The sequence below is a fragment of the Colletotrichum fructicola genome (assembly GCF_000319635.2).
Source record: "Colletotrichum fructicola Nara gc5 chromosome Unknown KSG_Nara_v1_contig08, whole genome shotgun sequence".
Lineage (NCBI taxonomy): Eukaryota > Fungi > Ascomycota > Sordariomycetes > Glomerellales > Glomerellaceae > Colletotrichum > Colletotrichum fructicola.
The window spans coordinates 479,226-501,658 of NW_027094058.1; the positions used below are offsets into that span (position 1 = coordinate 479,226).

Below are 22,433 nucleotides of genomic sequence, written 5' to 3' on the forward strand. Positions count from 1 at the left end.
TTTAAGCAAGTTTCAAAGCTTCCTCATTAGGCATCAGTTTTACAGCTTCGTCATCACGTACATCAATGCGGGCCCTTGGTAGACGCGTCCTCTGATTCCAATCTATAGGCTTCGAACCTGACAGGTTTGAGACTTCTCCTTACTGTTTTCAGTCCTCTTACTCCCTCAACTTGACCTTCATCTTCATGTCATGCCTTGGTCTGGCCTCCATTCCAACCATCTGGAAGGCCAAATCACCAACTTTCTTGTCCAGATCCATGTACATAACTCTCTCGGAAGTGCCGTTCACCAAAGTTTCGAAGTCGAACCAACGGACCGTCAGAAGTAGCATAATGCGTAGTTCGTCCATCGCCAAATCCTGTGCAATACACGCACGGGGCCCACGCTCGAAAGGTCTCCAAGCAAAGCGGTGCATGTCCTTCGCGTCTTCGCCGAGGAATCGGTCGGGGTTAAAGCTCTTGGAGTCCTCGCCCCACACCTTGGGGTCCATGTGGGTAGAGTGAGCGCAGGGGATGACCATGAGATTCTTGACGGGCCAGCGGCGGCCGTTCCAGTCGAGGTGGGTGACGCCCTTGGGTGCTTGGCGAATAGTGAAGCCGATAGGGAAGAAACGGAGGGTTTCCTTGATGACAGCGTTGGTAAACTCCATATCGTTGGTCTTGGTCGGGTTGGCGACGAGCATCTCGACGGTCTTGTCCAAGTCGGGATCGAAGTGCTCGTTGTGCTCATTGCGAAGGCGCTCGACGACGTCGGGGTAGATGGAGAGGAACATGGTGACCCAGGTGAAAGTGTCGGTTGTGGTACCGTGGCCGCCGAGGAGGAGGGCCTTGAGGCTGCGTGGCGTTAGTAACAATCTCTACTGTACTGACAATCGCATGTGATTATGAATACGAATGAGGGGAAACCTACTTGGTAACAGCGGTGTCAATGAAGGGGTCGTCGAGAGTGGCACCGGGGCCGCTCTGAATTCTGTCGAGCACGATGCGGTCCAGGACGGACTTGACCTGTCGTCTGCTGGGCAGTTCCTTTTCATCTTGCAAGATTCTGAGGCGCTCGTGCATCTCATCGGCAAGAACCTTCCTGACGCGATCCTTGAGCTTTTGCAGACCCTGCTCGGCCTTGCGCTTCTTCCACGGGTTCTTCGTGCTGATGAAGGTCGTCGCGGGGTTGATGGATGCTCTGAGATCCTCCAGAAGTGGAGATCCGGTTCGTTGGGCCTCCAAGGAGAAACCGAAAACGACCTTTCCAATGACGTCGAAAATGGTCTTGGCGGCTTCCTCTTCCATGTTGAAAGACTCGTCCTTCTCGGCGAATGCGCGGAGGCGCTCGTGGAAGATCAGGACCTGCTCGGCGATCATGCCGGCCATCGGCTTCACGTAGGTCGGGGTAAAGCCGGAGCCGACCATGCGGTGGTTGTACTTCCACCTCTCGCCGTTGGAGGCGGCGATACTGTCGACGCCGGTGAAGGGGCGAAGAAACTTCTCAATAGACGGGTGCTTGGGGTACGGAGTCGTCGTCAGGACGAGCTGAGCGGCATCGGGATCGGTGATGACGACCTGCGAGTCAAAGAAGGGCCACATATCGATGTAGAAGATGCCACCCAGGTTGTACTTTTGCGCCATGTAGGTGTAGACATGTTGAGGATGTGTGAACAGAGGCAGCCTGATGTTTCTTAGCAATTGCCATGCGCGACAGAGTTGAGAGTACTCACTTTCCAGCTACCTCCTCCCAGATGGGGGTATGCGCCCAGATCCATGAGTGCTTCGGCGGTTGAGGCTTTGGGGAGAACGCAAGTTAGAGCTTGACGATGCCAAACCACTGGAGCCAATGACTTACGAGACCTCGGAACCTAAGGCGCATGTAGCAAGCCTTGAAGATCCAGTAGACGGCCGTGGCCAGAGCCACAGTGGCCGCGATGAGCCAGTTCGACACGCCAAACATGGTGAATCAGTTGCCTACGCAGTCCGATCGTACTGAGCTACGACAAAGGAAAGGAGCAGAAAATGGAAAATTTCCGCCCTCGAGCAGAAGAAAACGACATGGTGCTAGAAAAGCATGGCGGGGTATTAGGGTAAGCAGAGGCACTTGATCGATCTACACACCTTCCCAAAACCAAAAGCTACGTAATGTCGCAATCGGCGTGAAACGTGGGCGTGAAAAAAAAATACCTCTCAATTTTTTAGCCCTCCAGCCAGACAGGGTGGTATGTAAAGTTTTTCCAATGAAGAACGCGGTTTAAGCCGTGTGAGTGACAAGCGGGACATGGATGCGATCAAAGTCCCTCCGGCGAGCGTCATGCTAGCTGGGATCTTGGGGCGTGTGTAAGACGCTATGAACAGAACGGTGGGGTCTCGAGGGATCAGATTAGATGGGATTAGATGATCAGATAAGATGATTCTTGAGATCAGCGACCTCGGATTGGACGGAGACATCCAGGGGGGGCGTGGGAGATGAGTAACGGCATGTGCCAGTTCCCGGATTCATCCTGATGAAAGGGGTGGTCAGAAGCGCGCCAGCCCCTCCGGACGCGGCGTAGTGCAGCGCCGCCGGCGACAATGCGCCTCTTGAAGACGTCTTTAACGGTCCGGTCCGCCCACCGGTACTTGAAGTTCCCCGCCAAAGTGGGATGTCCCGGTTCTGAAGAGTTTTCTTGCTACCTCGTTGTTCGCACTTTTTTGGTGCTGACCATGGCGTTTGGGGTGCGGGGAGTTAGGACGGAATGTGGGTGGATGCTGGTCGGCCTGTGACCGAGGGGCGAGTGCGAGAAGACGGCATCATCATCCGGAAGCTCGTGAGGGGTTGCGATGATTTATTCAAGAAGCGCGCTGTAGAACGCACATGTTTCAACAAGTGAAAAATGTCCGTGGAACTCTTGCTTTTCGCATGGTGCGGTGGTGCTTGACGGAATCCTCCGTCCTGAAGATGCGAAGCCGGAGCTTGTCTGCCCACTACACGGTCAGACGGGGGTGGATCGTGTCCTCGAAGTCGGGCATTTGGCGATCCCAATTCCACTTCACGGTCCACCTATCAGACCAGCTGCAATGCAGTACGTACGTAGCGTTGCAGTTAACAGGTTCGTGGGAGGCCCAAATGATGGGACCTCGGCGGTAGAGACTTCTTCTACCAGCAGCGCCTGGCAACAGTGGACAGAGAAGAATACGAACAAGTCGCGGGGATTGTCGGCGATCGTTCGACCGAATATTGGAAACCCTCAAACTCTGGCGACATCCGTCGGCCAAACATACCTATTCGGATAAGTGGTGAAGACAGAAGGATCGGAGTGCAGTCCACCATCAGATGAACCCCTGTTTCTTCAGTACGAACCAAGCTTTTCTGACCACAATCGACAGCTTGGCGGCAGGATTGGCAGCTCCAACGTCGGTACCGATCGGCTTAAGCTTATTACTGTGTGGCGACGCCTCCAACACGCAGAATATGTAGCAAATTCACGGGAGAAATCGTGCGACTTGGTTTATTTCTGTGGCGCTTTGTAAGCGGCTAATCAATGTAGGTGAAGAAGGAGCGACAGACACATTGACGGCGAAGAAAGAAAATAGCAAAACGGAGGGCACCACGAGTCCTTTTCTCCTCCCAACTTCTCATTTTTGCTTCCGCATAGAATATTACCACCTATAGGCCCGCATTATTAACCACTGTAGGGAAACCTCTGTAGCCTTCAGAGTACGTAGCAACTACTTAAGCGTATCCCCAGGCAGTAATCTGCTGTACGAGAGCAAAAGCCAAATGTCAAAAGGGAAACAGAATAGTCGAGTGTTCCGAAACCGAGAATCGAACTCGGGGCTATGCCTAACCTCGCAAGTTAATGAGAGGGCATCATGTTGGCCACTACACCATATCGGATTAAACTGTTGAAAGACGCCACAAATTTCTGGAACAGTACCCATTGTGCGTTTGCAGTGGATACCAGATTCCGGGCTGGCCCTTGGCGGCCAAGTGGAAACGGGACGGAGGTGACCCAAGACGGCGGCCTGGACGGTTTGGGTGGCCGTTGACAAACTGATTGGCTCCGTGCCGGTGGGATGCTGCATCTTCTTAAATTTTAGCCCGTAATAATGGATGCAATATGCAGCCGGCCTGTTGAAGGCTGAGAATGCGGCATGCAGTCCAGCTGGCGAGTGCCGATCACCGATCGTAAATGCAGAAAGTCGGTCGGACTACAGACTCCGGCTGACAAAAGTCGGCGACTCGGCGCGCCGCTGTGGAGTTTTTACGAGATTTGCATTTGCGTTCAGCGATGCGGGACTGCCAAGTCGTAAGAACAGGGAGACGGAGTTGTGTATCTCCGGTGGTGAAAGCTGGAAACCGTTGTCGCGAGTCTGCCCGCCGGCCAGAATCTGCTATGCTCAACTTCAATCAGCCGAAGTCTTTAATACCACAACCAGTGTACTCAAATTGATCACAGATTTTGCTGCCCAAACGGACCTGTGCCCATCTGCGCATCAAGGCACTATTTGCAGCGTCCAGTGAGATTATTCGTCTGCTTTCACGACCTTGTAGTTGGCGAAGCAGGGACTCAGACAAGCTGCAAAGACTAGAAGAAACTCAGTCTCGGTTACTTACGACTGGGTTTATGGGTTTTGTGTCTGTATATGCACATGTTTGATATAACCAGATACAGAAAGAAAGAGCCTTCTGTTTACTTTTGGCCAAGGACTCAAATGGCCGATCAAAGTCCAAAATAGAAATAGTACTGTCGTGAGGGTATCCAATGCCTTATACGCTGGAAATGCAGAGTGAAACAAGTGGCTCAAAGTACAGGTGACAGATGCTGATAGACGACAAGTGGCTTAGGACTTCCTCGCCACCGCAGAGCGACGGACAGGAGCAGGGGGCTCCTCTGTCTCGTCGACTGTCAGTTGCAGTGCAAGAGAGTCCGCGCCATTGTAGGAACCCTTCTGCTTCCAGAAGTATTCCGCCCCGGCTTTCGTCTTCGCCCGAAACGTCGCCACGACGTCAACGTTCATCTTGAAGTTGGTATAAAAGGACGTGCCGACGCAGTATTTGCCACCGGGGCACTTTAGATGGACAGTAGATGACTTGGTAATGGTTTCGGATTCCAGATCTTCTTCGTTCTATAACGCGACAGCTCGTTAGATGATTTGGCTGCCAAGTTTGAGAAGGAGTGAACTTACGCTGGTACCACCAACTTGCCAGTTGAACTCGGTCGAAACCTTGGACTTTCCGATGAAAGGAATTCCTGCCTTGGCCTCAAGGCCAACCTTGCCGCCTACGTACCATGTCTTGCCGACGTTGATCGAGTGAGACTTGGTGACAGCATCGGTTGTCATGAGGGTAGTCCACTGCTCAGTGCTCGAGTTGCGGGCATCGAGGATCTGAGAGCCGACGGAAATGGTCTCTCCTTTACCGGCCGGCATAATATTATTCGTGAACCCGTTGAACTCGATCTTGCTGATGGAAACGGATTCGATATCGTTGATGAAATCGACGCCCAAGCGGCCCACCATACCGTTCTCACAGTAGTAGACGCGGATGCGGGCGAGGATCCCGGAGCCGACGGGGACATTCAGCCACGGCGGGTACATGCTCGGGTCAGAGGCTGCGTAGTTCGTGTCGTACTGGGTCCTGCCAGTGTCCGTAACGATCTTGAAGCCGGCATAGAGGCCTTCACCTCTATCTTGGAAGGCGAACTCTGTGACGCGTTCATTGTTCCCGAAGACGACAGCATCCTTGCCGCGGAAGGCCCTCCAGTGATCGCTGGTGTCAGTGCCAGACTAAAACAACTCAGTCAGTTTTCTTCACTTTCTAGGCTGAATCTTTTACAGTCATTGGTGAGCGGACTTACGTTGTGAAGTAAAGTGCGGTTTCCGCCAGCGGAAGTCAAGTTCATGACCCGAGCACCCTCAAACCCTGTCTGATACGACTGGATGCTCCCAAAAGGACCTTCAATCGTGACGAGTTCGCATGTAGAGTTCGTCAAGGTGATGTCGCCATAGTCGCCGGATGAAAAGGCGTCTGTCGTGTCGGTGACGAATCTGTTTGGAATAGGGTCGTCTTGTCTCTTGAGGTTTGATAGAGTGAGTGGTGTGGAGAAAGCGACGGCCGGTAGGAGGGCTAACCCGGAGAGCAAACGTGTGAGGGAGATCGCGGAAACCATGGTATAAAGCTGAAAAGACTGACGAAACGAAACACAAACAGGCTATCTCGAAGAGAATGGCTGGCTGGGACAAGTGAGTGTGGTGATATGCAACTTCGGTACAAGCTTTGGTGATGTTCTCTTCCAACAGATCTTATATGTCGTTGCGATCACGACTTACAGGACTGATATCAAGTGATTCGACTTCCACCTTCCTTAGTTGAAATAAAATAAATTACCTACATGCCAAGGCAGTCTCTGATAAATACATTCGACCGCGTGGTTCATGCTGCGGTCCCCCGTTGGTCCATTCACTAGGAGGCCGTGGAGAACAGATGAACGGCTCGCAGGGATAGGGTCATCTGTAGTTGGATAAGCCAATCTCTACCCCATACGAGGCTGGGCTGCTACCCACAGTTCGCTCATGTTCAAGGTTCCAATGAATAGTTGTGGCGCTCAAAAGGGGCGCTTGGGTTCCCATTGGTCAACTGCCGCGGATGTGCGACAGGCGAGCCTATCATCGGAGTGACTGTCCGCCCGGCGATTGCCCGAATTCGCCGTTCTCCTTACCAGCTCAAGCTAGGATAGTTGCTTTACTCGCTCCAATATAGACTCCCTAAACAGGGCATTTGATTACCGACTCGTGACCTTGCAGCTAGGCACCTCCTTGAGAGGAAGAGAGGCAACCATTGTCTTCAAGGGTGATCCAGTGATAGTGGCTGTCATGGTGACCACAAGATGGCCAAAGCAGTGTTTATCATGAGCTTGAAATATCCCGAGGAATTGAAACGATACAAGCTCGGCCAGAGACATCTGCCGCTGACCTGTCTCCCCATCTTAAAGATCTTCATGAAGCAGAAGTAAATTCAGGCCCAGCGAACTGAATACAGCTCGCCAAGGCACTAAGCTACTCAGTATACTCAGGACTCAAGCGAGTAGAGGAGATACGCCCTGGTCATCTTACCTTGATGGAGGAGAAGCCTCATATTCAGCTGACAGCACTAAATCATCGCATGGGTGTCTGCCATCCAATGGATGAGGCAGGTGTAATCACGACTCGTCCGCAACCGATCAGCCAAGAGAAAGTGGTGCCGTCGATGCGTCCTTGCTTTTGTCTTAGCGAGTGAAGTGGCCTCGTTCTCGTTCACGTACAACTCTAAAATAGAGCACAGCCCACTCTGGGCCCATATTCCTCCCGGGACTGTCCAAAGGGACCACCGCCATGTGACAGACTGACGTGTTGTGATTCCCTGTCCGCCATAGGGCGCGCGGGGAGCTAGCGGAGCGTGGAATGCAGGGCATCCTTCTCGAAGGAATTCCTGTCCAGATCGTGGGATAGGGCTGTCAGCGGCTAAGATACTGTCCCGCACGAATGAGACCAACGAGGGGCGTATCACGATTCTATACCGGATTCTTGAATGTACTTCAAATCGTTTTGCAGCTCAGTATTCTGCACTCATGTTGTGCTCGTATTCCATCATTAAACAACCACATTGGCGGTGCACATCTTGAAGCACTGATCAACTGGTTTGCTGGCTCTGAGCTTACCGCATGATTCCTGAATCCTAAAAGCTCATTGATATCCCACCGCATTTTGACCCGATGGGACGTTTAAGATTAGATATAAAACCAAGCCTAAGGTCTTGGACAATGTGCTGATCAAGGATTTGAACGCAGAGCGCTAGGCAGGGTCATGTCGCGAGTCGTGTGGGGTTACAGGCAAGCCGAAGCATTCGTACAGCCGAAAGTGTTTCCCTCATAGGCTTAATCAGGAATCTTCAGCACGCGATGGGCGCTATTCTTGGCGCCCGAGTCAGGCGTCGCGTGCGTACAGCCAGCTAAAACCCAGCACTCCACGTTAAGTGCAGGTACTGGGGTTTTATTTAGAATGCCTCCTATTGCTCATGGAAGAATAAGATAAGCCTAGACGCGCTCCTGTTTCGCGCCTGGGTGACTGTCGCTTACATCTGCTGAATACGGCACGCAAGTCTGCGATTGAGGCCTGCCGAGCCGGCATCTTCCACCGCCTGCCCAGAGCACATTACTCGCTGCTGGATAGCGATAGGGGATGAATTGGCGTGGGCAGAATAGTTGATGTGAAATACTACTTATCGTGTCATGTTCCCACTTGGCCAAGGGACCTGCGTTAGCGACTGACCCTGTATTTAATAAGTGATCACCAAAAAGGACATCTTTCGCCGGGACAAAAGGATTTTATGACAAGAACGAGATTCGAACTCGCGCGTGTTTCCACACCAGCAGGACAGATCTAAACCTGAAGCTGGCGCCTTAGACCGCTCGGCCATCTTGCCATGATGCTGAAGCCCTAGACGTGCCGGGGTTCGTGAGCGCTCCTGGGGCTCAGCGGGGTCAAGATCCGCCAGACCATCCGTTCGGCGGAGCCGAGTCCGTCGCCGAAAGACGGCGAAATACCGAGCGTGTGTTGAACCGAGAACAGTTGCGTTGTGATATCTTTGTGTCTTTGCGTCTTTGGCTGAAATAGAAATGGTCTGGTATTATGCTATTGAACTGTTTCGTTTCAGCCCATAACGCGATTGTGCTATCGTCCCTGAAAAGTCAAATCGCAGTCCCCTGCGTTCAGCCAGTCAATCCCATGCGCGTCATTCCCAGCACCCCTCCAAAGCTTGGTACCCTCCCTACCACCAAACACGTTCGTCTGATGATGCAAATGTTTAAGCCGTCTTCTTTCCAGCCGCAACCTGTCTTCCGTGTGTCGTGTATCTAGTGTAAGCGTAGCCGCCGCCCACGATGATGCCGATGATGACAATGTTGCCTGCAGACATGATTGTGGTTAGCTCCAGGCGTATGTAGAGGCGCTACGTCGCTAACGGCGCCCCGGCGATCAGCGGGGAACTTACCCAAGACGAACTTGCCCACTCCGCCGACCACATCCACCACTCCGGAGAAGACGTCGGCGGTCAAGTTAACGATGCCGGTGAAGAAGTTGATGATGGCGTTGAGGAAGGCTTGGAGAATGTGGTAGAATGTCGAGAAGATGGAGGCAATGAGCTCGTAGAAGCTCTTGAAGAGGTCTTCGAAGGCTTTGGTGAACGACATTTTAGCGTGCTTACAGGGGCGTAGCGGACTAGACTGCTGGTGTTTGTTTTTTGGTTGTTGCTTTTCGAGAGATTGACACCACAAAATACGACCGGGGAATTGTGATTTCGAGAGCTTTTGAGGTTGCTTCAGCTTGAGAAACCCTCGGTCTTCCTTTTGGTTTTATGTGCACGCGGGCCAAAAGGCAGGTGACGCGATTGCCTGAGACCTGGCTAACCCAAGCGGCTGTTAGCTGTGAGAGCTGTACGGCTTGGACCGCCCGTGACGTCTTCATCGTGACGTCACTAGCCACACAAGCGTGGTTCCAGCCACGCGCCCGCAGAGGTGCAAAAGAGATTTGGAGGGCCTGGATTGGATCGTTTAGGCGGGAGGATGTTGGGCTTGGGGTCGGGAGGGAGGATCTATCCCGATTGAGACATTGATCATTGGAGCTTTCAAGCCACCGTTGGACACGTGCCTGTGTCTCGGAGCTTTTGTCCCTAAGCCAGACTAGGGGTAGCACAAGGGAGCTTGTTGATGAGGCAATCATGAGCAAAGTCGAGGCAGACAGAGATGCCCTTATCAAAGGTATTTTGTCGATTTCCTTTGCCTCTATTCTAAAATAACACTAAACGCCGAAAAAGTTCCATGTGTACAACATGGCAATTTGCTGCCTCTCACCACTCACCGGGTTCCCATAAAGAGCCAAATATTGGGCTAGATCATCAGAATGCCGTTTTCATCGACGATTTCCTCCATGATTGATATTTCTTCTGTTGTCGACGTCCAATACCCACCAGGAGAGTAAGGAGGAGGAGCCGGTGCTCTGGGTAGAGGAGATGGCGAACTCGGTTCAGAGGAAGTCTCTCTTCTCAAATGCGCCCTGACAGCTACACGTCGCGTGCGTCGCGGGGAGCGCTGAGGGCGCATGGGAGCGCCGGGAGGCGTGGATGGGTATGCATAGTAGGCGAGAGGTCTGATGGCTCCAGTGTCTATTATCTCAGTCAGGCTCACTTGCGAGCCGTCTGAATCTGATCTCGGGCTGGGGGGTTGTACTTCTGGGTTTTGAACAACAGGGCCAGTGTCGTTGCCGGCTGGGGAGCTGGAGGTGATGACAACCTGACCATCTGCGTTCCGAAGAACTTCAATCGAGCCATCGGAAAGGAGCATTTCGTAGTTGCTTACTCTGATGATGGCTGGCTTGCTCTGAGCCCGAGAGCCGTCCTGGGAGTTGCCAGCCGTCACCGTAAGAGAAAGACAACCCGACGAACTCGACCATGATTGAAACACATCAGAAGAAATGGACGACGGCCGGGCTGAAGACGCTGGCTGACTCCGAGGTCGTGGAGCCTCCGGAGCGGTTCGTCTAGGTGGTGGCATTATGAGTGGCATCTGCAGCAGATTGGTGACCTTGGCCCGGAAGTGTCTGAAGATATTCGTGAATGTGATCTTGGAAGGAGCTTGTGATGATTCGCGGCCCTTACGACGCATGCGAAGACTGAGCAAAGATGGACCAAGCGATGATAACTGAACTCATCATATAGCCTCTGACACTAATCCAGCTGTTTCTAGACTATGCACAAAGTGTATTCACTGTAGCTTCGCGATGAATTGTGTAGGTACATGACCTCTGAAGCATCGTCTGAGTCCATCCAAACGTATTTGTCTTTGGCTTTAGAACAGGAACAATGTCTGGATAAATCTGGTCGTTTAAGAGAACCCCTTTGAACATGAGGTTTCAAGGCGATCCATTTCGTTGTTACCATACATCACCCTTTCTTTATGCACCTCTCAACGACTTGTCTTTGTGAACCATGTTCTCTGTCCAGTGCGATCGTGAACCTGCGGATCTTGAGCGGCATGGTGAACCCATGTCAACAACTCCAAAGCGGGTCGGTTAGCTCAGTTGGTTAGAGCGTGGTACTAATACATCACCTGATGTGTTCAGTAATGCCAAGGCCGGGAGTTCAAGCCTCCCACTGATCATAGTTTTTTGCTCTTTAGCAGGATTAATCTTGTTCTCGTCCTCGATGTGGTAAACATTGGGAGAGAAGGCATTTTTGCTTCTGTCCTATGGTGGGATCAACACTTTTTCGGTTATGCACACAGCAAAGGGTCTTGAGTGGGCCCCGAGACTTCCGCCTGGATGCGAATGAGAAAGACTTCTCTTGAAGCCGAGCAATTATTGTTGACGACAGCACGTATTTTCTGGCCAACAACAGTGGCTTGGATCTGAATAATGCTAGAGCGCAGACTTCAGCATGTCACTTTGAGTAGACATCACCAGTCTCACTCTTCCACGATCTACGGCCGGTAGGAAGAGCGAGATGAAAAGAAAACAAGACTGAAGAGGCCCACTCCTATCGGCCGAACACCCACATCCGGTACATCGCAGCTAGTCTCCGTGGCCTCGAAGGCAGTGGTGTGCAACCTCCTCGGCGTCCCGGCAGCAAGTCTCGGCCAGCTACTGCAGTGCTACGTCGACGGCGTAGACAACAAGAGTTGTTTAGGCTAAAACCATCTTGCGGCCATTGGAGCATGTGTTGGAACCTTGGAAGTCTGACAGATACCCAATACTGCGGAGCCCTGGCGTCTGGGTGCCGATACATTGAAACTCATTAAATCAAGCACCCCTAAAATCTAAAATGCAGTGCTCTAGCGCTGTATTGACTGGTGGAAATACGCGCGACCCTGGTTGCCGGGTTTGCAACGTACAAACAGACACGCGATGACGCGCCGCCATCCTCTGCAACTTTCTTCTTCCTCTGTCTCCCTCGAACTCAAATCAAACTGCTTGCTAATGGCGCAAGCTTCGCAGATGGCGCGGGTCTTACCCACCGTACCTGACGCGCTAATCCAGGCACAGAAATTCTCGGAAGACGCTCCGCGCGCCAAGTCAGTTGGGGCCAGACTTGGCCACGGCGCGCGACGCTGTTTCTCCGCATGATCCCCAAGTTGCGAAGGCTCGGGCATGAGACACATGCAGAGATCTGGTGATGGCGCGTACCATGAAGCGGATCACCAAGCCGGATGAATGGGTAAAATGACACTAGCGCAGATCTAGCCTGCAGAAGCGAAGCTGTCACGACAATCGTCCTATATGTCTTTGACTGACGGAAACTGATTCCACCGGCCCGTCGACGCATCCCCACGTGGGAGATTTGGAGATCTAGCCCACCAAACCGGCTGGAGTGCTCATGGAAGCCGTCGAAAATGCGACCCTCCCCCCGCATTTCTGAAAGGCTGCTCTTGGTGATGATCGTCTATAAGTTGAACGGCTTTCGCATGTGCCATTATCATCCCGGAACGATGCTGCAGGCAACAGCTTTCCAGACCGTCTTCTCTTGACCTCGACAACAGGCACAGTTGACATGTATGCCAAGACTCTTCTCGTGCTGATGCTGGGCTCCGGCCTTGCCTCTGCTCAGCTGAACACTCTGGCTGTGAGAGCAGGTCTGAAGTATTTCGGAACGGCAGTCAACGAGCAACGAGTTACGGATACGACGTACATGGCCATCGTGAACAACACGGCTGAGTTCGGCTCCGTGGTACCTGAGAATGGACAGAAGTGGGCATACACCGAGCCTAGCCAGAACACATTTTCGTACACGTCGGGCGACATCGTAAGTTGAACAGGACCGATGGGAAGACCAAAGAGCCATTTCGCCTGACCCGAATACCTTGACAGGTCCCGAACATTGCCAAGGCCAATGGCCAAATCCTGAGATGTCACACCCTTACTTGGTACAGTTCCCGAGCTGTGTATGGCGTTGGCTGCCACTAACAACAGCTTTAGGCACTCTCAGCTCCCCAACTGGGTGTCAAGCGGATCATGGACGGCCGCAACTCTCACAGCAGTTATCCAGACGCACATCTCTAACGTCATGAAGCACTACCTGGGACAGTGCTACGCCTGGGATGTCGTCAACGAGGCAGCTGCAGATGATGGCACGTGGCGTGCGAGCGTCTTCTACAACACTCTGGGCACCGACTACCTCCCGATCTCTTTCAGAGCTGCCCGGGCTGCCGACCCGAACACCAAGTTGTGAGTACTTGTCTTGACTGATGCGACATGTAAAGCCCTTCTGACCCGCAACAGGTACTTGAACGACTACAACCTCGAGTATAACGGCGCCAAGACGGACCGCGTCTACGAGGCGGCCACCATCGTCCAGAACGCCGGAGCTCCCATTGATGGTGTCGGATTCCAAGGCCATCTCATCGTCGGCAGCACGCCCGGTCGCTCCGCCCTCGCGACTGCTCTCCGCCGCTTCACCGCCCTTGGCCTCGAGGTCGCCTACACCGAGCTCGACATCCGTCACTCCACCCTGCCAGCCTCCAGCGCGGCCCTCGTGACCCAGGGCAACGACTTTGCAAACGTTGTCGGCTCTTGCATCGATGTCGACGGCTGTGTCGGGGTCACGATCTGGGGCTTCACGGACAAGTACAGCTGGATTCCCGACACCTTCAGCGGCCAGGGCGACGCTCTCCTCTGGGATGCCAACTACGCCAAGAAACCCGCGTACACGTCCGTCTCTTCGGTCCTCGCTGCTGCTGCCACTGGCGGTGCCGGCACGACTGTGCCCCCGACCACGACGACCCGTACCTCGACCTTGGTCACCTCGACGACATCATCTCGTGCGACCACGACGACTGCGGCATCAGGCTCGGAGCAAGTCCGCTGGGGGCAGTGCGGAGGCAGCGGATGGACTGGGCCGACCAAGTGTGCCAGCCCCTATGTTTGCACCTTTGTGAACGACTGGTACTCTCAGTGCTTGTAAAATGATGACGGATGATGGTTGAATACGGGCATCTGTTTAACCCAAATGGCAGGCTTGCTGGTCTCAATGGGCAGGATGGTGCTGCCCCAAGATTTGTACATACCTAACCTTCTTGCGCATAGCTTATGTCCCGCTGGCAAATACTCCGGTCGGTGTTTTTCGACGTCGCAAAGTCTTCAATTGATCGCAAACTGCCGAGACGTTACGTCGTAGTTCGTGACAAATAGTCCGCTAGCTTCCAGCAGTCTGCCGATCAAGCGGTGATGGCACCGGAGCAAACTCCGTCAATGCTTCGCCGGACGGAGACGGTCCACGGCATTGGCGTTCTAGACCGCGATTCCCCGGACTCCAGTTCACCCAGTATTTGAGTCTCCAAGGAGACGAACCAAACAAAGGAGCGGACCCTCAGTCCGTCTGATAATTGTCATCAGGCGGAGCGGAGTTTTTGATTGTCTTTATCTGAGTGCCTCGGCTGCGAGACGCAGATTTGCGAAGCCTATCTCCGGGGCCGCCAAGCCGTTTTGGGTGGGATAGTGCCAGGAGACAGAAGACTTTGGAATCTCTAGAGCGGTACCTGGCTCACCGCTGATTTAATGCGGATTAACAAAGTCATGCGGTCATATCCCCGAAGTCAGCCATCGGCTTCGCCTATCGCCGATGCAAAAGAGGATTAGTAACAATCACCGAAGCGAGGTAAGACAGTGAGGGGTTGGTTTCCTTTCGAAATGCTAAATGTGGCGATGAGATCGAATGACAAGTCGCGCCGTCACACGGGACGATCGGCAATAAGCACCTTGACGCAACGAAGCTAGAAGCTCATCAGAAACATCGTCTTCCATGTCAGCAAGTCGCAGCAAGAGGCGCTGCAGCTCTCCCTCTACGTCCGTCTGCGCCGTATTCTTGCAGCTCGTCCCGCTGTAGCCAGCATGCCAGCTGAGTTGTTCCAAGAAAAAAAATTGCCGAACCTTATCTGACTCGTGCATACTGCAAGCTGGGGGAATGTTAAGCGGACTTTGGAGCTAGGCCGGGGAAACAACAAGGGAGAAGCTTCCAATGGCAGCGCTGATAACAGCCCACACTCAATCTTTTTCTCCTTTGCGTCATCATACCCAATGAACGAAGCTAGCGGCGTCGCTGGCACGGCGGGCCCCTAGCTTGAAGCTTGGATCATGATACTTTTCCCACCAGAACCGCGCACCAGAGTCAAGCTCGAACCCAACCTGCGGCATTGACGGCCGCCCCATGCGGCGGCAGTGTCCCCCGTAACCGTGCTGGCGCTGAAGCTGTGTCGAAGAGGCATAGTGCCGTCTTAAGTCCAGCTAGCAGCAATCCTAACTCCGGCCTTGCTGCCGTCTTGATGACATTATGAACAAAAATGGGGCACTGGCTCGCGGAAGCCGTGAAGATGCCGTCATTGAACCCAATTCCGGCCGAGAGCTGTGATTGTATATAGCTTGTCCCATGCTCGCTCCATTCACTGTCTTGATCCTTAATCCCAATCGCATCTACGAACCCACAAGCTCACAACTCAGCAAACCCATCAAGCAAGAAGACAGATTCACCACGCCAGCTCCGCGAGTCAGAACAACCAAACACAACAATCAACATGTCCGACATCAAGTTTGAGGGATGGCTGGGCCACAGCCCCGACAGCGTGAACGGAAAGATGGAATGGGGTGCTTTTGAGCCCAAGAAGTGGACTGAGGACGATGTCGATATCGAGATTTCCCACTGCGGTATCTGCGGTTCCGACCTTCACATGCTGCGCTCGGGCTGGGCCGAGACCCCTTATCGTGAGTTTCTCGTCGTGTTTTACCCCGCCTGCTCAGACCCCTCTCTTGAGAAAAATGCCGCGTACTAACCTTGCCGCCAAACAGCCTGCTGCGTCGGCCACGAGATCGTCGGCAAAGCCGTCCGCGTCGGCAAGAACGTCAAGGACATCTCTATCGGCGACCGCGTCGGTGTCGGTGCCCAGGCTCGCTCCTGCATGAAGTCTGACTGCCCCGAGTGCTCGATCGGACGCGAGAACTACTGCGGTCGTGCCAACGTTAGCACCTACGGTTCCGTGTACCCCGACGGCGAGGGCAAGTCCTACGGAGGCTACGCTGATTACAACCGAACGAACGGTCACTTTGTGATCAAGATCCCCGAGGGATTGCCCTCTGAGGATGCCGCGCCTATGCTGTGCGGTGGTATCACCGTCTTTTCCCCGCTGAAGAACAATGGTTGCGGACCCGGCAAGACGGTTGGTATTGTCGGTGTTGGTGGCCTGGGTCACTTCGGTGTTCTCTTCGCCAAGGCTTTGGGTGCGGACAAGGTTGTTGGTATTTCCAGAAAGGCGTCTAAGAAGGACGAGGTCCTCAAGCTTGGCGCCGATGAGTACATTGCTACCGACGATGACGCGGACTGGTCGAAGAAGTACGCCCGCAGCCTCGACCTGATTGTCTGCACGGTTTCCAGCGACAAGATGCCCCTCCAGCAGTACTTGAGACTGCTCAAGGTTTACGGCACCTTCATCCAGGTCGGGTAAGTCAAGCTTGTTTGCGCCCTCCACGTCGGACAAATGCTAATTGCAGTTTTAGTGCCCCTGATGGAGGCAACCTCCCCGCTATCAACGCTTTCACCCTGCTTGCCAGCGGTATCAAGGTTGGTGGCAGCGGTATTGGCTCGCCTTCCGATATCCGCGAGATGTTGGATCTTGCCGTCGAGAAGAAGGTCAAGCCCTGGGTTCAGAAGCGCCCGCTCAAGGACGCAAACCAGGCTATTGTTGATATGGAGGCTGGTCACGCTCGTTACAGATACGTTCTCGTTAACGAGAAGCACGCCAAGTTGTAAAGTACTGTGCACAAGAAGATTGATGAAGTAGATGATGAAAAGCGAATGACGAATGTGTTTTGAACATACTTGGTTGCGTTTGTCCCTTACTTTGGTACAAACAGTGATTTGATACAACCAGATACTGTTATTTGCATTCCCTTTCATCTCACTTTACTCCGCTGACTCAACTGGTAAGATTTAGTCCCGATGGGTTGGCACCCGTCGACATTGGATATTGACGATGCTTGACACAAACCCAATCAACATGGGATAATTCCCAATATATGGGGTATGTACGGCTCTACAAGCGGCAATGGGACTTCGATTACAGTTCCGCCTCGTAATTTCTGTCACAAATCTATCCATGAGTTCAATTCAAACACTGCGCCAAGTGGCTGATAATGGATTTTCGACGATGGTTTTAGATAATTGAATGCTTGCTTGTTTCACAAACGCATCTCACCTCTTTGTTCTCAATTGATTTGATTGCAACATCTTGAGTCTGCATGTCGTTTGTGATCAAGTTTGTACTCTCACTTTGATAAGGGCACCGTGATAGACAGGGGTGGACAGACAAACTGTTGGTCAGCGATTGCAGCCTACTAATGCATGACAGACTCCCATCTCAACTGCAAGATTGTTGGCTAAAGTCCGTGCGAGTCTGTAATGTCGCGCCCCTTGTGTTGGTCCTGATACGAGCAGTCCACTTCCTGAAGCCCAGAGAACAGGACCAGGAAGTGGTCAAAGGATCTGCTGTGCATCATCTTCAAAGACCAACGGAGTGAAATGGAATCTCGCGCCGAGCCGAAAAAATGGTACACATGACCTGAATCTTCTGATTTATTTCTAAGAGACAATGCCGCCTCGACGAAAGTTGACTGCAGCGCTGTGCTTGGTTTCCGATTTGAACAAGTACCAAGCAGGTTCTTTGCCCGCCACGTACAGTCATGCTTACCAGATGCCGGCCGTAAGGACGTATCGCGTATTGATCTGGAAAGTGGATAAACCATGGCGTCAACAAAATTGCAATTGAGCAGTCGAAATGTAGTTGCACGTCCCCATAGAGCCCAACTGTGATGTTGTTGGTTTGGCTTCATTTGTTTGTCACCACCGTATTTCGATGGACCTGTGCTACCACATAAACCTGTCGGCCGGTTACTCGTGATGGAATGTTTGTTTCTCCACAATGTTGCCCTTCCCCATCGTATCTGCAGTCTGGTCATAGTCTGAGAGTTCATGGCAACGGAGCGGCTGATTTCCAAAAACAAACGTCCGGATAGTGGACTCGACAATCAGGCAAAGATCGGGTATTGAACTCAAGCACTTGGCGGGCTTGAGATGGACTGCCCCTGCTCACTATCAGGTATCAACGAGATGTTTCTTGGATACACAATGAAATATAAATTAGAAGCCTCTCCTCCATCTACTCTATGACTTTCACATCTTCATCTTCATCTTCATCAGAGCCTAACATTCTTTCTACCACATTGAAAGTACTGAAATCACTTCGCACAATCAATTCGCTTTCAACATGCGCATTGCCAACTTCATCGCTCTTTCCGCCCCCTTGGCGTTCATGGTAGGAATACCTGTATGGGCGGCGTGGGAATCCAAACTGATCATTCACAAGCTCAAGCCCTCAAGGCTCCCATTGAAGGATACGATGTCTGGGAGCCTGAATGGGAAATTGATGGCGAACACTTCAATGGCTCCGTCCAAGAAGTTGTTCGCCAGCTTGAGGCCATGAGGCCTGAGATGGTACACGCTTTGCACCTTGAGGCAAACTATTCCTCCGTGCTAGCCAACGATCCGACGGATCCGTTGCCTTTGGAAGACTTCGACGTCCAGTGTCAGAAACTAAAAGAAGCAAGTGTCTCAGCATGGTGGGATGGCATCAAGTACTTGCGCAGGGTCCCCGGCAAACCTGTGGGAGGTCCTGGCCCTGGAAGCTGGTAAGTCTGTCTCATCTAAGACCGTGTTCAACGTTACTAACTCCTATTGATAGTGGCCGTGTCAGTTGCTCCTGGGTAAGTAATGATTGTGACCGTTAAGGATGTTCGTCCACTAAAGCCTTCTCAGAACATGGGTATCTGGTTCTGCAACGATGATGTAAGAATCAAAAATACCCCCTCAGTCTGATGTTATAGATAGAAGCCCTGACACCTGTGCCACAGACAAAGCAGAAGATTCTTGACACCTATCGCCACATTGCCGATGGCGCGGAAGCTGCCTACAGGAAGTGTACTGGGCCGCCGTACTTCGAGTACTTGGCCAGCGGGCAAGCCTTTCACAAAACCGACAAGTGGAATGTCATGGTCCAACGTGTCGACACCGGAGATGAGAGCCAACGGTGCTGAGCGCTAACGTGGACGTTCTCAAATCTGGCTTATTCTGTGTCAGCAATCGAGGAGGCTTATTTGAAGTCGATAAGCAGAAGCTGGGGTGAACGGTGACCGCGCTATGAGAGACTGATGGGTGGCTTTGATTTCTCCGCCCCTTGCCATTTGCCTTCGCACTGAGCAAGACGGCATCTTGTTCATATATCTTTCTGTTGGAATTGAATGTATTTAGATTGCATGAACTTTACAAATAACCTGTTTTCTTAATCGGATCCTGTGATGATTAAGACGATACTTACCAATTCACCGGCCTGAATAGACAGGACACCAATAACAAAACCTGCATATATTCTCGGTGTATTTGGCCGCCTGGTGTTCCAGAGATGCGGTGGTGGCTTTACCGAGTCTCGTAAATAATGCTGCGCTCGATCGCAAAAGTTTGACCGCTGGCCACAATATGGTTTCTTCTTACTCCTCATTCTTTCCATGTTGTTTAATGCTCAGCAAAATTTTCAAAGCCAGAAAATGAGTCAAAAACACGGAAGTACCAGGGCAAAAGAGTAGGAGCCAATTTTGAGGCCTGTGAGAATTAGATAATTAAGAATACAAGTGGCAAGTCGGCGCTCCATCGTTATTTGTGGTATCAGTCCGTCTCTCCATCTAACTCCGGCATCGTGAAATCGCAAGCATCAGTACTCACTCAGCAGTGACACTGCGTCTTCTGAAAATCAGAGTACATTTCCTGAGAGCTTAGCACCAGGGTACTGATCCTTGATGCCATCCTCGAAGCTCTTTCCGCCAACCATCATGTCCTTGAAAGCGGGGCAGGCAAGGTTCAACACTGCCGCGCCAACAGCGTCCGTCACGAGCTTGAGGGGAACTTCGATGATAGAGAACAGAGTAGACAGGGAGTTGGGCGATGCGGTCTTGAGAATCTCGAAGACGAAACACAAGAGGTTGTTGTTCTCCAGCAGCTTCGTGAGGTTAAGCACTCCGCCGGTCAGGTCGCCGAGGTTGACTCCAGCAAAGCTGTTGACTTCACCCATGTTGCCGCCGATGCTGCAATACTCGTATTAGCGGTTTACTTCCAGACAGGTGTATAAGTCTGTCGGAATTGCATACCTTCCGAGCTCGGGGTACTTCAGCACCCAAGAAACGAGGTCAAGGTTAAGTTGAACCAGACCGTAGTCAACAGGCGTACGGTACCAGTTATCAGGAATCCTCTCCCAGCCCTTGTTGTACGTCAGGTTACCCTCTTCGCCCTGAACAGCGAAGAAGCTCTTCAGAGTTTCCTTGTCTGAACGACGTCAGCATTTTTGGACTGCATACTTCGTGAGCTCCCAAGATACTTACTCAACAATCCAGTGGGGTTCTCAGCTGAATGGTTGGCAAACATGCGGCATGCAAAGAGATAACCGGCATTACGTGCAATCATGCCGGTAAAGGGGCCGTAGTAGAAGTTGGGGTTGGTCGCAATGGTCTCGTTGAAGCGCGCAGCAGCACGAGCGCCGAAGACGTCGAAGTTGTAGTCGCCCTCCCCTGAAGACATATCGTAGAAAGTCTGGAACTGGTCCATGACCATTGTCGTGGCATCACCAGTCATGTACAAGTCGCCTCTGGTAAGAGACGAGTCTCCCTCGATAATGTTGTGGGAGCCGTTGAGACCTCTAGGCGTGCCAAGAAGTCCAAGAACGTTGCCCAGAATGTTTTGAGAACCACTAGACTCGTATCCGATAGAGAAGCCCGGGTTCAGAGACAATGGGTTTCCAACGAAAACAGTGCCCATCACTGCCAAAATGGAGGCGATATCGATACCCATGCCGAAGATTGTGTTGATCCCCGCGGTAACCTCCACCAAACTCGTAACACCGTTGCGTGCGATGTAGCCGTGGTTCGCCAGGGCATTCAGACCCGGACACGGTCCTCGTTGGTCGCCATTCTCGAAATCGGGAGCAATGAACTCGTGGTCGCCAGTAACGTCGATCGGAGCTGTCAAAGGGTCGAACAATAATCTCTTCTTGTGAACTTCGTGGAATGCGCCAGCCAACTTGTCGGAAAGTCTTGAAGCAACAGCGTCTGAGATGGGCCCGTTCATGTAAGCCGGGAAAGCTTGGACGCCGCTGCTAAGGCAGGGCAAAAGAGAAAGGAAGTAATGCGACTTCATGGTGTCGTGACTTTGAAAGGAACGTGAGAAGCGAAAGTGTTGGTTTGTTAACGAGTGACGTATGATAATGATGGCATCCGCAAGATGTCATAACCCTCCGGAAAGGTAAAAAGATTGGAAATCGAAACAATCTTCTTGGTCGTTCCTTTTAGAAACGGCATCGACGGCTCAGGTGCCGAGGTTCCCGGTAAGTGCAGAATCTGTGAACCTAGGTTTCTCCTAGGATAGGAAAAGAGCGACACACAGTGACGAGGAACGAGGCCGTGTTTCCCACTCTCATTCTCGTGGGAAGTAAAGATCGCCAGCACAAGAGATCCTCAAATCGCAGGCCTCTTGATTGGTCATTTCCAAGCCCATGGCACAAGTCATTGTTCAGTCTGTGCAAAAGATGCACTAGGCCTGTTGCTCAGACGGACCCCGGTACAAAACCCCAGGACCCTAGAGAGCTGTCAGCCTGTCAACGTAACCTTGCAATAACCTAACGAACCTCCTTTTTCCTATCGGGCAATGCCAATGTCACAATCTTGGCTCAGCGTCGATCTGCAATCAAATTCCCCGATGACACCATTTTCGAACTCTGTAGCCCCCAAAGTTCGACGGTGTCACCGGCGGTGCAGTCAGAAAGTTTCGCAAGCCGTTGTGAAAGGATAAAAACAAGTTCGTTATGAAGCTGTCGATCAACCTGCAGAAGCGCTGATCCAAGGGCGGAAGCGGCGTCTTCCTCCCGGCCGTCCTGGTCGTTCCCCAAAACAGGGCACATCGCTGCAGCCCCTGCAGGATGCAGCCTCTCCAACTAACCTGGTCCCAGTACCATGGCACAGAACACGAAAGCTCGAGCAAACAACATGGAATGGTTCATGAACTGTGAACATCGGGGCTGAAACTTCCGCATGGCGAATAACCTTTGGGTTTGATAAAAAGGCTCGGAGTTTATGCGACTTAATTTCTATCAACGTTCAATTAATACGGCGTGTTATTTCTTTCAACCCTGAGACCGCCGTACGCGACAGTCGCCCAAGAAAAGCGGCGATTTGTTCGACAAGGGGTATTCAGATGAGGTGGGTCTCGACGACATCCACAGCTCTGGGGCTTGCGACATCGCCCATTTTCATTGAGCACAACCCACAATCCGGACAGCCCTCTGTGGACTTTTTCGACTC

At 52.3% G+C, this 22,433-nt stretch overlaps 7 protein-coding genes across 7 annotated transcripts; 3 read left to right on the plus strand and 4 right to left on the minus strand.

The window, feature by feature from the left end:
- Positions 1-157: 157 nt before the first annotated feature.
- stcS-2 (putative sterigmatocystin biosynthesis P450 monooxygenase stcS) lies at positions 158-1,941 on the minus strand (the record flags this gene model as incomplete). The annotated part of the gene is made up of 4 exons (XM_032021515.1): positions 158-833; positions 910-1,662; positions 1,712-1,776; positions 1,837-1,941. The coding sequence occupies 4 exons, from the start codon at positions 1,939-1,941 to the stop codon at positions 158-160; spliced, it is 1,599 nt and encodes a 532-aa protein (XP_031881459.1).
- Positions 1,942-4,808: 2,867 nt separating this feature from the next.
- CGGC5_v013150 (uncharacterized protein) lies at positions 4,809-6,841 on the minus strand (the record flags this gene model as incomplete). Its single annotated transcript, XM_032021516.2, has 6 exons — positions 4,809-5,093; positions 5,154-5,753; positions 5,825-6,040; positions 6,359-6,477; positions 6,531-6,536; positions 6,757-6,841. 6 exons carry the CDS (start codon positions 6,839-6,841, stop codon positions 4,809-4,811), a joined length of 1,311 nt encoding a protein of 436 aa, XP_031881521.2.
- A 1,967-nt stretch (positions 6,842-8,808) lies between these two features.
- On the minus strand, positions 8,809-9,193 carry CGGC5_v013151 (uncharacterized protein; the record flags this gene model as incomplete). The annotated part of the gene is made up of 2 exons (XM_032021517.1): positions 8,809-8,909; positions 8,995-9,193. 2 exons carry the CDS (start codon positions 9,191-9,193, stop codon positions 8,809-8,811), a joined length of 300 nt encoding a protein of 99 aa, XP_031881458.1.
- A 3,350-nt stretch (positions 9,194-12,543) lies between these two features.
- On the plus strand, positions 12,544-13,953 carry xyn1-1 (Endo-1,4-beta-xylanase 1; the record flags this gene model as incomplete). The annotated part of the gene is made up of 4 exons (XM_032021518.1): positions 12,544-12,795; positions 12,861-12,916; positions 12,969-13,217; positions 13,272-13,953. 4 exons carry the CDS (start codon positions 12,544-12,546, stop codon positions 13,951-13,953), a joined length of 1,239 nt encoding a protein of 412 aa, XP_031881522.1.
- A 1,606-nt stretch (positions 13,954-15,559) lies between these two features.
- Positions 15,560-16,788, plus strand: ADH7-1 (NADP-dependent alcohol dehydrogenase 7; the record flags this gene model as incomplete). Its single annotated transcript, XM_032021519.1, has 3 exons — positions 15,560-15,746; positions 15,831-16,479; positions 16,536-16,788. The coding sequence occupies 3 exons, from the start codon at positions 15,560-15,562 to the stop codon at positions 16,786-16,788; spliced, it is 1,089 nt and encodes a 362-aa protein (XP_031881525.1).
- A 1,513-nt stretch (positions 16,789-18,301) lies between these two features.
- CGGC5_v013154 (uncharacterized protein) lies at positions 18,302-19,127 on the plus strand (the record flags this gene model as incomplete). The annotated part of the gene is made up of 5 exons (XM_032021520.1): positions 18,302-18,349; positions 18,415-18,722; positions 18,776-18,797; positions 18,850-18,879; positions 18,945-19,127. The coding sequence occupies 5 exons, from the start codon at positions 18,302-18,304 to the stop codon at positions 19,125-19,127; spliced, it is 591 nt and encodes a 196-aa protein (XP_031881520.1).
- A 710-nt stretch (positions 19,128-19,837) lies between these two features.
- On the minus strand, positions 19,838-21,273 carry dotB (Dothistromin biosynthesis peroxidase dotB; the record flags this gene model as incomplete). The annotated part of the gene is made up of 3 exons (XM_032021521.1): positions 19,838-20,168; positions 20,232-20,406; positions 20,463-21,273. The coding sequence occupies 3 exons, from the start codon at positions 21,271-21,273 to the stop codon at positions 19,838-19,840; spliced, it is 1,317 nt and encodes a 438-aa protein (XP_031881457.1).
- Positions 21,274-22,433: the final 1,160 nt, after the last annotated feature.